Source organism: Physcomitrium patens, chromosome 6, assembly GCF_059467195.1.
Source record: "Physcomitrium patens ecotype Gransden chromosome 6, ASM5946719v1, whole genome shotgun sequence".
Classification (NCBI taxonomy): Eukaryota; Viridiplantae; Streptophyta; class Bryopsida; order Funariales; family Funariaceae; genus Physcomitrium; species Physcomitrium patens.
The window spans coordinates 12,931,619-12,947,026 of record NC_143415.1 but is presented as its reverse complement, the minus strand read 5'-3'; the positions used below and the strand labels follow the sequence as shown (position 1 = coordinate 12,947,026).

The following is a 15,408-nucleotide window of genomic DNA, read 5'->3' as shown; positions in this document are numbered from 1 at the left end:
CATTAGTAGAGTTGCACATATGCAGCAATTGATTTTCGTTTGACAAATTGAGAGTCATTGGAGCAAGATCAAAAGATAGAGGATATGTGAGATATTGTTTGGAGATAAGTGGAAACAAGGAAGAATGATGGCAAAAATCCAACTTAAACATGTTGGATTACTTACAATCAAATGTTTAAATTTTTATTGCCTCATCCACACATTTACATCTACAAGTAGTACAATATTAGTTGAAGTTTGATAGCATAATTAAATTCTATACATTAAAATTTTATAAAAGTTGGATTCTTGGTTTTATAATGGACAACCAATCAAAATTAGATTGGCCTAATATCAAAATATCTTAAACCACTAATTTAAGGCTTTTCAGCTATTTCAAGGGGGTTTTTTTTTGGAAAAGATATTTTTTTTGGTAGAAATTTAAGGTTCTAATGTGCTCCGAAAAAAAAATACAAATACTATAATGGTTTAATTGATATAAAATTTCAAAGAGCTTTACACTTTGAGCTCTTAAACCAATACATAGACTTGGACAAAACCATCCAGAAAAACACATTAAACCATCACCTACATCACTCTAAACCACCAACTTCATTCTCATAAAGTTTGCCAATCATTGATGAACTTGGAATGGACTTGGTTTTTCTAGAAGAAGAATGGTTGGTTTTGATTTTGTGTAAGGGCGGCTTCTAACAAGGTCTATGGGTTGGTTTAGGGGCTTGGCATAATTTAAGGTATTCCAACATTATATATAAATAAATAAAAATGGATTGTTGTGAATCTTCAACTAAATTCTATCTTTGGGCCAAAATTGTGTGAAAAAACTTGAAATCCTTGTGATTTCTATTTCCCTACCCATGGGTATTTAAGTTATCAGAAATGGGTTGTCTACCTTAGTAGTAGCAGATTAGTCTGCATTGGCATTTGTGAGAGAGAGAGCCCATGATGGCAGCAGCAGGGAGCACCACCCCCTGGTGGTGGGGGTGGGAGACAATTGTGGCTGCATCTGATTTGCACCACCAGCCTGTTCAGACCCAGACACAGACCCAGCCCTGACCCCAGTCCAGTTCTGATGGGCACCTGATAACCCAGGAATCTGAAGATTTGGGAAACTTCCAGGGCCTCCTTGAAAGTGGAGTTGCCCAGAGAGAGAAGTGTCAGTTTTGTGAGTTGTCAGCCAGCCAACCATTTCATTTTCCAGTTTCTCTTTTGGGAGATGAGCTATTGCAATTCCATTAGCTTTGCTGCAGTGGGGGCTGCCCCCTTCTGAGGCTTACTATCCCTACTACACAAAGCAAGCTCCGGCAGACAGGAAAGGGAAATATCATTCTCACTCCTCATTTACTGGCCCATGTCACTCTGTTTTTTTCGTGTTTCAACAGACAGGTTCATTCTACTTTTGTTTGTTTCTTTCTTGGATGTTCAGAATAATGTTACTTGTTGTGTCTGTATCATTCTAATACCATTTGTTTTATCTTAAGTTGTAGATTCTTCACTCATTTTTCTCATCCAAATGATTCACTACAACCATAATGAGAAGATTCACATGAAAGTATGTATACACATACATACATATATACCTGGAAAAATTATTTACCCAACATTAAAATTGTAGTCACCTTCAATTTACATTGAGCTAAAACACGTGCTCCTGCAGCTGTTACTAATGTATGATATGTATACTCATCACAGACAACTTGTATAACCTTGAATCATGTGCATGAGTGCCCTAACTTGCAGATATCATTAGTTTGTCATACAAGTTCGTCTTTTTCATAACCTCTCTTGTGTTTGATTCAAGATTTTGGGTAAGCTTGCAGGATTTTGACATTGATTCTTCTACTACTACTAGTAATAGTTATTACTGAATACCAATTTGTGTTGATGAAATGAGTGGGATAGATGTGACCACCAATGTGCTTGAATTAATAACCAACATATGGTACTTGTACCGCACAAGGGCACCCACCACCCCCTACCCTCTTTTTCATCCATGTTGGCAAGGCACATGCAAGGAAATGAACCCAACAAAACGGGTACAGAGACCATCCATGAAAGTATCTGTTCATCCATCTTTGCATGGATGTCAAAGGTGGGGTTTCTGACTAAGAAGAGCAACCACAAAGGGTGCCTTCAGTTCACATGCCTACTCAAGTACTAACCCCACTAGGGAGCTCGTGTGTGAAAGGGACTTGCCACTAGATGTTGGCTCAAAGGCCCCACATGCTGTAGCCTTCACCCTGCACTTCACTTGGTTCTTAGCAGCACAAGCAACCTTTTTAATATGTACTTAGAGCTGCATGAATGGCTCTACAGAGCTCCCCTCTCTCCCCCTCCAATACTCCAACACACAAACACCCAGCGAAAGATGCCTATTGTTTTGATTCCAACCAAAATCTGAAAGCTATTCCTCATCCTCTCAATTATTAGTGTACATTTGTTTTTATATATATGTATATATATATATATATATATATATACCCATTCTTGAATGAATCTTAGAAAGAAAAGACAAAATACGTATGAGATTCATGATTATATATATATATATATATATAGAGAGAGAGAGAGAGAGAGAGAGAGAGATATTTATTGGACATTCTTCTGAATCAGGTACCCACATTTCATTGTTGGAAATATCTGAGAATGCTGCCTTAATAATTCATGGTTGCCTAACCCTCCTTCAAAGGTTTTTAGCTGTCCAGAATGAGGTTTGTTGGTACCTTACAAATCAGTAATGGTTTAAAAGGGAGGCCCTTTTCAAGCATCCCACAGGTATAGCTGTTACTGCGATTACCTTAGTAAAAAGAATAGTTGAAAGAGCTCAAATTTACCCAAATACATGTTGCAGTTAAGTGAAGGCTGTACCAGGCAATGTGAGTAAATATTTGAGTACTCTACCTGAAAACAAAAATGTTGGTCACAAGTTGCAAGGAGTCATCAGTGAAACTCTTAACCTTGATCTTGTTAGTATAAACCCTAAACCTCAAGCATTGTTGCCTGCAGGACATTCAGTATTTGTATAAGTATATATTGCAATGATAGCTGTTGTATCCAAGTCTTACATTCAAGTTTTCCAATTATATATATATATATATATATATATATATTTCAGACATACAAACAAATGTTTGATGTTGATATATCTAAATAAAATTACTACCAACTTTTACCGGGTAACAGCTCTCAACCAACATCACTTTGTCAAATGTCCAATTTTTTAATAGATCTTGTTAAGTGAGAATCTTATGTAAATCATATAACTAAAGTTAGTTTGTGCTTAATTTTTTTTCTGGAAGAAAAACCAGTGTTGCTATAAAAATGACATATGAATAAAATAACTGACATTCAAACTTATATATTAGTAATTAAAACTATTGACATCAAGATTTAAAGCAATGATGGAATAGAAAATCAAACATAGCCCAAACCAAATATTTTAATAAGAATTTTGAAACAACAATATCAACAAGAAAATATACAAATTGACTTGAATTTAGAACTGTGTTGGATTTCAAGGAATAAAAAATTTTAGAGGCAAAATCCAAACATATTTCAAAGCCATGAATATGCCTTAAATTAGAGTTTCAAGTTTTATTTCAAAACTGATGAGTAATAGTAACATCAATATACATAAATTTATATAAATTAATTCTTTAAATCAAATGTAGAAATAAATCTCAATTTCATAACTTTTTAAAATAAAAATGTTCTACACATTATTATGTTTAACATCATTAGAGCTTGTTTACAGCTTATTAAAAAAAGTCATCAGTTTTGGCAATGTTTAGACCCGTATCTAATATTTTCTACCAGTATGGCATGTGTAATCCTCGGTACACCCAGCTGTCCTCAAAGAAAATTCTGTTTTCTTTGTTTTATTTAAAATCAACAAAAAAAACATTACACTGAGTTGGTAATTTTAAATCTATTAATCTGATATTTTGTTCAATACATGGTGTAAGAGAAAAAAATAAAAATAAAATGTTATTTTGTTCTAATTTCATGGCAGAGATGGTCGTTTGATTATATTTGCTTTTATTTTTTTAAAGTTTTTGTAGAAAACGTTTCAGTATCTAGTATGACCCGTTATGTTATAATCCATTACCTGTATAGATTATCTTTGCCATCACAGGCAGGTTTTATACAGAAGAAAAAGAACTATAATAACACTAAAAAGTAACAAAACCCAGTAACAACAATTTCATTAAGAAAAATTACATTATTTGGGTGAACGCATTGGCATTTCACCAACTCCGCCTTCAATCGAGGTATTTGTATTTCTCATCCATAAGATGAATGCCGGAGCATGGGATGGACACGACATTCATCCACGAGACCGCAACGGACTGACACTACTCCAGAGCGTTTGGATCGAATAGCATATGAAACTTAAGAACATTAACTATCAAAACTACAATGGTGGATAGATCCTTTCATGGCATCAATCGCTTATTGCTCTGGTGGAACTTCTGGGCAGTGCAGCGAAGTTAAGTCCAGCTTCATTTAAGTGAGGAGAATGCCTTGAAAAGACCAACCTAGTGAATACAGTTTTCCATTAATTTCAGTCTCGGAGATTCGGCACCTTTTGTTTTCACCTGGAGTGAAACTTGAGTATTTATACACAATTTTGGCAGGAGTGGTAGAGTCATCAACTTTTTGCATGTATACTCGTGGACACTACGGATTCAAAATGATCTACGCACATGGATCATTTTCTGTGGAACAGAATACGGGGAGGAATCAATGGGGCCGATTCAGAGGGAGGAAGATCTGAGTGAATACAGCCACTAACCACGAAGAGTCCACTGCATTGCGACGTTACACAAGAAATGGAATCCAATGCCAATTGACTCGCATCGCTCGAAGTTACGGAGTTTTGGGTGCCGACTTACCAAAGGATCTCTGAGTGCCAAGTGTTGGAAAATTGGGAAGTGGGTTTGTGAAGAGTGCGAATTGGATCGGTGCAGCAGCAGCTGCGATAGCTTGCAGCGTCCTCCGTGGTGGAATTCATGGAGGAATGCAGCAATGGTCGCTGGTTTCCCCCTTCTGGTTTACCAACAAAAAGGCCGTGTCTGGAGAGGATACGGATGGGGATGTTCGATTGACTTCGCAGAAGGAGGTTGTCGAGCATGTACATGGTGCCCGCTAATTCTTGAGGGTGATATGAAGTGAAATTCCCGTATGAGCAAACAAAGGAGGGATCCCGAATTCCTCGTCGTGGTCGTCGTCGCAAGCTTGGACTTGCAGTGTACCGCACAACCCATGCAGCCATTCAGAGAGCTGGAACTTCAGGGGGAGAAGTGGCATGGAGCGCGCTGTGGAGATTGACACGTCAGAGGCGATCGACGTTGTAGACCGAGCATTGTTGTAGAAATCCACGTTGGTACCGAGGGTTTTGTGTGCACCGTAGAAGTAGTGGTTGCTCAGACTTGGCAGTAGCAGGTAGCTCGTGTCGTACGCGGGAGTGGTGAGTGGCAGGGGGGCACAGATCGGTCAGCAGGAGACTAGCTGCCAAGCACAATGAGTAAAGGAGCCATTTATCGTAGGATCAGAGCCGCCTTAACTGCACTGCTATCATGTTCAATTCCTCCACCTTTCCCTGTCGTCCGCATTTATTCCATCCCATTCTTTTGTGTTGCTCAGAGTCTGTTAGATTCTACCTCCGTCTCTGAAGGTGACGAGTCGACTATGTAAGGAGGTGATTCTTGAAAGAGGGCTCGTAATGGCTGCCCCCTTCCGCTGGATTGCTAACCTCGTTGAAGAGGACGTACACATTACACCAGGGACGCTGAGGATCGATGTAGCTTCAGCACGAGAGCTGGCGGAGCATCAGTGGAAAAGTGACTAGGGAATTAATCGCTCGTGTTGGGATAGACGTGAATGACAGCCTGCGTGAATAGCGTTGGTACGGGTGATGTTTATTTGTCGGATTCAGGAGACGAACTGCGGCTGTGTTTGAATAGGATAGTTTGCCAGCTCCAGGTGTGGCTCTCAGTCCATACTACTCATCGGAGGGAGTAGTAAAACTCGCTTGACTAGGATCTTTGCGCTCGAGGCTTTGTTTTGTAACGCATTGTATGCGGGCGTTGCATTCAATGGGTGTCCGTAGCGCGGCCTTACGACGTTTTAGCGACTGTGACATGACAAAGAAGAGTTATGCTACCTTGAAACGTGGGAAGGTGCTGGCTGAAAGGTTTCAAACTTAATTGTTGGTGCTGAGTTGCAGATGAGAGGTGGAGAAAATGCTTGCTTTTGTGATATCCACAGCTGAAATGCTGCAGACTTTGTAGGCTTAACGTAGAGTGTGATGGTTGGCATGGGAGTTGTTCATTGCTGAAGGAGTCTGAGATTGGGGCAGTCGGGACAGAACCTCAACATGGCTTTCCCCGCTCCCCCAGAGGACGTTCTGACCACCCCACGGTTCGCATTTCGGAATTCGATGATACCGCGCCCAGTGACGAACAAAGAGGACGATGGCTTGAGTCCCAAGTCTGTTATTGTGGACAGGCGCTTCGTAAGTCCGGCATCGTCTTCGTCAAGCAGCATTGACCGTCGCACGTTATCAGAAACTAACCTGCACAAGGGTCAGCCTCGCCATGACCGCGGCTACTCAATCTCAGACGGAGAATTCAGCGATTCTGAATCTTTTGTAGATTATTCAGGAACTTCTCGAGAACTTGGAAAGGTGTGTCCGCGCCTAGCCTGCGTAACAGTAATCCTTCTTATAATGGTTGTCCAGCAACGCGCAATATATGTGGACGAGGACGTCGTTTGTACTGTTTCAAGTTTTTTGGTCTTATGTTTTGAAGGATTTCAAACTCTGAGGAACATGTTACTTGATATTGCGTCGCCATTGATGGGTATTGTTCACATTAAAAACCTTACATATCTTCTTGGCAGGTTGGAAACTCGGGGCCATTAGAGTCTTTGCCAGAAACCCATTCTTTGGCGTTGGATACTACAAATTCTACTATCTCGTCGGCAGTAGAGATGTCCAGAGCTTCCACGACGAGCGAGTCGAGGGATGGCGAGTCTAACTGTCCATTCTCTTCACCATCCTCTTTGAGTGGTCTGGAAACTTCAGCGCCGATAGCTCTTTCCGCATTAGTTGAACGAACCAGTGACTTTGGAAGGGGTGAGCAAGAATCTTTCCCACACCATTCTGTCACATTTACGGAGTGCCAAATTCGACAAGAGTATATATGGAAATGCTTCTACCAATTGCTTTTGTGTTAGCCCAATTGGGAGTTTTCACTCATTTATTCACCTTGATGTAGACATGTCATCCAATCAGCTCTTGATTCGCATTGATGTACAGCAGATGTCGAAACAACCTCATTATTCGCCCAAAAAACTGAAAGTAATAGACTTCCAAGTAGCAGAGGATCAGTAATACCTGCATACAAAGCTGCTGGTGAGGACGAGGATCAGATTTATCAACTTAGCGAGTGGTATCAAACCTCAACTTCATCTGATAGCGCCTCGGACCAGGAAGGAAAGGAGTCCTCCAGCTCCTCAACCGTACTATATGCAGAATCCGACAATGGAACTCGGCGTAGAGAAATCCATATCTCCCAATCTCAAATACTTTCATCAGAGCTCTCAACAAGTGGTTCGAATCGACTGGAGAGAGAGCTAGAAGTCACCAAGAAGAGGCTCGTTGCTCCAGGTGCGGCGAGCAATTTTGGCTACATTCCTGGAACTCCCATGCGTTTCTTTCCAGTTTGGCATGGACTCTCAGGGACACCTCTAGTAAATAACCCTCCTGCCCTGTATTCGGCAAGCCCGCGAGTTGAGAAAGGTATTGGATCCTCCAGTCCTGCTAGTGCAACAGGTACGCACTCCTATCCTCTCCACTGATCATTAAACTCGTGGGTAGTATTCAGTCGATGATACATAATCGTTGATCAGTGCAAGTCAAAGTGCAAAATTCTAAGTGTCACGGTCGACTTTGGCTTCACAGGTCTGACTACACCCCTTCGCTACCAGCATCGGTTTCTGTCTGGTCCAATCCTGGGCAGTATGATTCCGAAACCGCCTCCGTCGAAATGGGACGATGCTGAGAAATGGATCGTTAGTCCCGGCCATAACGAGGCGTCTCCAGTGCAACCCCCTATTCGACCATTGCAGGCTCATGCACCAGGTGGGTCCATCCGTTCGTGAAACCGAACCTCTCAAAGGATCGTCTGTTGTTTTCACAACTCTTGAAATGGCTGATACTTGATCCAGCTTGTTGACAAACATACTCGGAATGATAGCAGGTCGAAGGCATTCAATTGCCGGTGCTCAAAGTTTACGTTCACTTCATGAAGTCGGCAGTCCAGATTACTTAACCGCTGCAGGAGAGAAGCCCATGTCTCCTAACTTGGAGAATGTATCTGCAAGTGCTGGTAAAATTGAAGGGAAAATTGAAGGCAATACTCTGAAGAAACGCTCTAAAGCACTTTCATTTGGTGATCTTTCACGAAGGTTTGACCTTTCTCGTGCATCTGGTAAGCCACCAGCAGCCCAGCCACAGGACAGACTGTTCACGGAAGACAACGATGCTCAGGGGGCAGGAGCTTCTGTCCCATCATCTACGGATGCTCTAACTATATCCACTGTTGGTGATGAAGCTAGAGAGTTGACTGCAGCGCCATCAGCGAGGGAAGCAGGGCAGCAAGCACAACCTCCAGTTGGCGTCTCAGAGATGAAGCTCTCAGGTAATGGCACATTGTTCTGACCTGAATGTTAACGGACAAAGGTTTCTGATCGAATTTATTAGTATCAAGTGGTGATGTAAATTGACACATTCACCGTTACGCAGGTAGCTGCAAGGATAGTGGAGTTATGAAGCATGGACGTTCCGTATCGATGAAGGAGATAAGCGCGGTGGATCCGTTGGCTGCAGAGCCTGTCTCATTCCAATCTGCAGCAGCACGCTGTAGGGATATGGGAACTCAGATGACTCCAGTTGAGAGTCTGAAGAATTCAACTTGTACAACACCAGGGCTTGCTATTTCGCCCACTAGGCATAACACTCCTGCACGCTCAGGAACACGTCGGGCTGCTTCACTTGGGGATATTCCCGGAGGAATGGAAGCTCTTGAACTTCAAAGCTGCCACTTGGCTAAACTGGGGCTTCGTAAAGTGGCAGTAGATGGCCAGCCCACTCTGGACCGAAACATTGTCTGGACCACGCGTGAGGAGGAAGAGATGGAGAGCTCTGCAAGTCTGAGAGAAGCGCATTCAGAAGATCAGGAGAAATCCCGAATAGCTGCGAAGGTTTCAGCGTGGGTAGAGGCTGAGCAAGCAAAAGCAACAGCCAGGTTGCTATCAATCTTTATTTATTTATTTATTTAATTAATTTTATTACCATGACGTTCAGTGCAACCCACATCGTGATGCTTTTCAAAATTTGTGGTAACGATGAATATTTGGATTCAAGTTTTAGAAGCGTCTTCTTCAGTATTCCAGTCGCGGTTCAATTCAGGGGGTTGAATGTACAGGTATAAGAACAAAGAGGCCAAGATTAAGGAATGGGAAGAGCTCCAAAAAGCCCAGTCTGAAACTGACATGAAGAAGATCGAGGTATGTGTCTCACTTATTCGTTATGTGGGAGAAGCCAGCTATGAATAATTTCAGCTTCCATCCATCAACGAAGTTGGATAGTTTTGATAAAAGTTGAAAAAGAAGCTTGAGTAAGACCCAACTGATGAAATCATGCTCCATGTAGGCGAAGGTTGAGAAGATTCTAGCAGAAGCCAATGAGAAGATGAAAGGCAAACTGGCATTTGCAGCGAAGAAGGCTGCGGAGATGAGGGCAGCTGCTCAGGCGTTGCAAGACGAGCAAGCTACCAAAACCGCCGAGCGGGCAGAGTTGATTCGCGAAACGGGCCTTCTCTCTCCTCCTACTCGCTATTCTTTCAGATGCTGTTTTCTAGCCAAATAATCAATCAGCTCCTTTTAAACAACCATGCTACTCCCCCAGCGACTTAGTAGCAGTGTCGGTATTATGAAACCTCCTAGCATTACCCTAGTGTCTGGTTTGAATTCGGTCTGAAACTGGAGCATGTGAGTTGGGATGTGGAGCTCCAAATCTGCTACGCTTAAAACAAATCCACTTCTTTACTGGGAACGAGGATTCTGTGGATCTTTTCACGACGTGTTGTGCTTATTTGCTCTCTGGGTCTTTGTTTAGTGCACGATGTGATAGATCAGAGCCATGGAAGATGAGAGTGAACCTCACAGTTCGGTTTCGCCATTAGCTGCGCCGGGGCAGAGTTGAGCCTATAGTTTTGAGAAAATGGTGCATGAAAGATCTCACCCAAGTGCCATAGCTCCCAAGATGCAGGGTGTTGTTGCAGCTCTCTTCGTTTCTGAAATGAAATGTTCCGTGAAATGAAACTGAATTGTTATCTACAATCTACTCAGGATTTGGATTTTACACATTGTATGTGCACATATACGTTCACGAAATTCATAACATGCAAATCCTGTGTTAAAACCAACAGACTTCCTCCATCGAAATATTCTGCAAACTTTGAAGCGCGCAGTGTTTTTACAGTCATCTCGTAAGACATGTACATGGAATTTGTGGGACCTGCAATTTAGATTCACAACCGTGGTAAGGTCGATACAAAATTCAAGGAATCGAAGCCGTCGGTCGCGTGAAGTACCAAGCTCACGCGGCTCCACGTGATCGGAAATCCATCACCAAAACGTAGTCCACTTGCAAGTGGGACCTGGTTCAGCCTGAAACTTACCACGTGGTAGAACCCCACCTTCAATGGTCCTGGCGAAGGGACAATTGCGAACCAACCAGCAAATCGTGGAGGCGACTGTTCCACCTGCCGAGGCGCCCTTTCCGCCTCAGTTCCGCTAGACCAAGTTTCGATCACCTTCACTTTCAGCTGTTCGATCCCTGTGCTAATGCCATTCGCCAACGTTAGCATTCCAGCTCTTTGCGTGAACTGCAAGATTATGTAGCAGGAGGCTTTTTGTGTAGCCAATTAGCTCCGAGCAATTGTGAATTTTAGTCCTCTGGTTCTTGTGTGCCCAGGAGTGGAAGCTTGTGGGTGTAATCGAGAAGGCTGAGGGGATTGATTTCTGTCGGGACGCTTGCTGGTGTTGATTAGTTGCTTGAAGGCAATTTTTCTGTGACCTATATTGCTCGGAGCTTGAGAGTGCAGTTGATTGATGATTAGGGTTTTGCAGCTCCAGGAGCAGGAATTGGAAAAATGTGTACAGGCGTACAGATCGCGTGATATTGTCAAATCACTGGATGGGCGTGATCGTTCTATTATTTTCGCACCTTTTGATCCACTTTTAATTTGTGGAGTGTGCTAGAGCTCAATATTCTACGAGGAGTTTTGTGTGAGAGTCTCGAGTTGGGAATTTGATACGTGAACAGGCAAGGATGGGGCATGCCTCAATTGTGCAGAGAAATTGGGTTCCTTGCGCACAGCCCAACTTTGCGTGTGTTTTAGTCTCTGCGCCGGTTGCAAGCTTCAAAGTAGTACGGTTCAGGCGAGCACTGTCAAGTACCTCAGGCCTTTCAAGCCGTTTCAGAGTTACGAACCAGACGAGGCTTAGTCCTATGAAAATGTTGTCTCCACAATCAAGATACTCTGGTAATAGCGATGGCGGTGAGAGTGATTCAGATGGCAGGTCAGGGTGGAGCCCTCGTGATAAATTCGGGCTGTATCCTTGGGATCCGTCTTGGGATTCCCCAGAACGGGATTGTAAGGGTAATCTTAGGGTTTCATTTAATGTTGTAGAGACGAGTATCTCTTATAACTCCATTTTTTTATCCTATATGTAGGTGTGTTGTAGCTGTGACATGTGTGAAGCATTGTGGAGTTTTTGTACCTCAAAAGACAGGATGTATTTCGACAAAATGCTACAGATCTTAAAATACCATAAAACAATCAAAGATTTCAGGGCTTCATGTTTGATAATCGCCAATTCCGATTGCTGTCTTGATTCAACTTGGTGATGTAACTGGGAGTGGGATTTTGTTACAGATGTGGATTGGGTTCGAGAGGATACATTTACTTTCTTCACCACAGATGGGCTGGTGCGGATCGGGGGTTCAATTCGGCCATCATTTGGGGTTTGTCTTCTTTTCATCTGATGGCGTTGTTTAATGATACCCAACAATATGTTTCGTGTGATCCGTGGTATGACTTGCTTGCTTAATATTACACTGAAGTTGAGAGATTGATTGGCAGAAAAAACATCGGCTTAGAAGACGGCGTTACAAGGAAGAGGATTACATGGATCCGAAACAAGGCCTTTGTCTGGGTGCCATTTTCGATATTGCAGCAACCAATGTGAGTGACAATATTTGTGGGGTAATGGGTGACGAGTTCTGGTTGTAGCGTTCAGTTTGGCCACTTTTTTCTTGCAATGCCAAATTCATAAGCGTTCAGATTTAAAAAAAAATACTTACACAGGCAATGTGGAATGAATCCAAAAATAACTTGACGTTCTCTTCTCTGAAAAAATACTGTCTTGGCTAAGTTTTGCTCTAGATTTTCTTATTTCATGGAAGTGCTTGTGCTTTATTCTCCGGCCCATATGTGAGTCACATTTCGCATGCACTGTTTACACTATGATTAACAAAGATTGTGTCAGGGCTTGGACCGAGGGCGGAAGCTTTGTGTGGTTGGCTTCTGCCGATCTATTGAGATGCTGAACGATGTAGTGGAAGACACTGTTCTAGATTTAGGGGGCGAGGTGCCTTTTCCTTTCCCTGTATAATTTGATCCATAACACAAGCATACTTGTAAACTGTCAAGTAATGAATTGTCTGAGGAAACGATGACTTACCGGCACGCCTTGAACTTCGTGATATAGTATTTTTATTAACTGCACTTTCAGACGTTAGCTAGCTCTTCTAACTGGAGCTGTGGATGTCACTTGCAGGTGGTGATAGCAGAAAAAGCCACTACTGAAGGTCTACATGAAAAGCTGACGATGATGGTGGTCATGCCACTACTGTGGGGAGTACCTCCCGCGGTCGACACTCTGAACTACGCCATCAGGTCAGGTGGAGGAATTGTAGAAAAAACTTACAAGCAGTGGCACTTCTTGTAAATCTTATGTATATTTGCTGATCTTGCGACATTCCATTCTTGTTGTAATATATCTGTAGTATTTATCACGGTAGAAATCTAGCTTCTTGAAGGAGTATCTGCTATTGCAGACCGTAAGAAGGTGGACAAGGAAGTAGCCTTGATAAATTGTGATTAGTGTACTTTTCCTGTGTATTGTACCATGTTTTTGTACACTGCAACACTGTAAATACAACCCTCTATCTCAAGTTGGCACCCAATGATGGGGTTTATTCTTTTGACAATCGATATAGTACACTAATGTGTTTTGGTGACCCCGACCTCTGCATTTCATGTGTTCTGCCGAATTTTATCTTATTCATGTAACCTAAAATATAAAGGTGATAATCTTATACTCATTCGACTACCTGGAGGCTTTCAGTTGAACGCCATCGAAACCTAGATCGATCTTTGATTCCATAGTCAGTGTAGTCATTGCTTTTAAGCTTTTTGTTGAATGTTATGCTATGTATCCTGCGTTTTCCCCATGCACTTACCATTTCATAAAATGGAGAGTAATAATGCATCAATACTGCAAAACGTTAATGAATTGATTCGGAGTCTACGTCACCCAGGTTTTATTTCTGATATGGGCACTGTCTATCCAATGGCTGTTCAGAGATTGGACTGAATTAATCAATTATAGTAGTCATTGGTCAGTTGCGTCTCATCTCTCCACTTTCGAGGAAAAAGTCGCTGTAGACTTCGCCAATCAACAGACCACGGTGCACCAACTTTCCGGGTACAGTAAGACGATACATACTGTTGGAGCGGCAGGAGTGAGATGTGTATACATTCATTCATTCATACACACACACAATGTTGCCTTGCTAGTTAAGTTACACGTGTGTCAGTGTCCTCACCCTTTGCACAGGATCGTGCTATCTTATTGCTAATGTCGCACCTTTTGCAGTCATAAAACTTGGTTAGAGCATTAGCGTCTCACAAATGTAAGAGGTTTTGTTCATTTTCAATGAGTACAATCACACTTTATCTTACGGGAGCTGTGAGTGTTCTATAAGAGGATTGATGATTGGTTGAAGAATAATCGTACAAATAATGATACATTTTTCGCTATGGTGTATAAATCAATGTTGTCCATGTGTACTGTACACAGAAAATACTGGATATTGTACCATGTTTTTCTATCTTTAGAAGGATGCTGATTTCGGGAGTAGGCTACTCTTGTTGTCAAAAACAGACATGATAGGAGAAGTAATGAAAGAAACTCATCTGGACACCACCACCAGCAAGATAACCGACACATGATCTTTCTGTTAAAGACATACACTCAATATGATCCGCACGAAAAAGTCAAAAAAAAAAGACCAGAAGCATCCAAAGCACCAGCCTCTACGCCGAAGGCATCCTACAACCACAATAATGCCAAGAGAATGAACACAACCAAGAGGTACTGGAAGAAAGGTCAATATCGACAGATAGGGGCTACCAAGTCCTGCGAATGGGGCCATGCAGATGTAGAACTCTGTGCATACAGAAGAGATCATGTAAAACACTGTGCAGACAGAAGAGATCATGTAAAACACTGTGCAGACAGAAGAGATCATGTAAAACACTGTGCAGACAGAGACACTGTACCCGAAGACTAGAGGGAACAATCAGTTCATTGAACAAAGAGAAAACAGTCGAGCTAAGTACTACGATGGGAACTAAAAGAGTCTCTAGTGTTTGATCAGAGAACGTCGTTCTCGTAATAGGGAACGAGATTGTAGCCGCAAAGGGGTGTCAACCTTAAGGGTGAGAGCAACTGCTAACACCCCCTTTTGCTCGCAACACTTCTTTAGCTCTATGATGGACCGAATTCGTCAAGTGCGGGATTTGTGAGCTACTGTTTCAAATTGTTTGTCCGAGTGGATGATCGATTCCATTGCTAGAGTTTAACAAGTGACTGGAATGAAGGCAGGCGCAGGTCGTCTTGGTGCTGTTTTGGTCGATTCTGTTGATTGTACACCAATGCGTCGCAGAGCTTGTTTCCGTTATGGATTGGATAGTTTTTCGTGAGCAGCATCGAGAACTGGTGAGGCCAGTGCGAACGTCGCCCAGTCGCCAGGATGGTCGGCACTCTTCTAGTTCGGCGGCAACCTCGTCAGCAGAGACTTCTTCGGATCTTGTGAGTTGTTACTATGCGGTGCGGATGGGAAGACGAACTGGAATTTTTACTTCTTTATCAAAGTGTAGGCGCAAAGTGGTTGGATACCGTGGCGCTTAGTATAAGAGCTTTAGGAGTAGAGAGGAGGCATGTGACTATCTAGGTTCTAGAACGTAGGATCTGGTGTCATCTATGTAG

General features: G+C 42.5%; 2 protein-coding genes across 7 annotated transcripts; both read left to right on the top strand.

Moving 5' to 3' along the window:
* The first annotated feature begins 5,621 nt into the window (after window positions 1–5,621).
* LOC112283610 (uncharacterized) lies at window positions 5,622–10,389 on the top strand. Of its 4 annotated transcripts, none has more exons than XM_090251306.1 (8): window positions 5,622–6,688; window positions 6,904–7,138; window positions 7,325–7,837; window positions 7,967–8,146; window positions 8,265–8,705; window positions 8,810–9,311; window positions 9,492–9,573; window positions 9,719–10,389. In XM_090251306.1, the coding sequence occupies exons 1-8, from the start codon at window positions 6,380–6,382 to the stop codon at window positions 9,932–9,934; spliced, it is 2,478 nt and encodes an 825-aa protein (XP_090107432.1). In that variant the 5' UTR covers window positions 5,622–6,379; the 3' UTR covers window positions 9,935–10,389. The 4 variants fall into 4 exon arrangements, with proteins under 4 accessions (XP_090107432.1, XP_024378303.1, XP_024378304.1 ...); XM_024522535.3 differs by having other exon boundaries at window positions 5,957–6,688; window positions 8,262–8,705; XM_024522536.3 differs by having other exon boundaries at window positions 5,957–6,688; window positions 7,322–7,837.
* Window positions 10,390–10,794: 405 nt separating this feature from the next.
* On the top strand, window positions 10,795–13,345 carry LOC112283612 (uncharacterized). Of its 3 annotated transcripts, none has more exons than XM_024522539.2 (5): window positions 10,795–11,615; window positions 12,009–12,097; window positions 12,216–12,317; window positions 12,622–12,723; window positions 12,913–13,345. In XM_024522539.2, exons 1-5 carry the CDS (start codon window positions 11,402–11,404, stop codon window positions 13,081–13,083), a joined length of 678 nt encoding a protein of 225 aa, XP_024378307.1. In that variant the 5' UTR covers window positions 10,795–11,401; the 3' UTR covers window positions 13,084–13,345. The 3 variants fall into 3 exon arrangements, with proteins under 3 accessions (XP_024378307.1, XP_024378306.1, XP_024378305.1); XM_024522538.2 differs by having other exon boundaries at window positions 10,795–11,726; XM_024522537.2 differs by having other exon boundaries at window positions 10,795–11,732.
* Window positions 13,346–15,408: the final 2,063 nt, after the last annotated feature.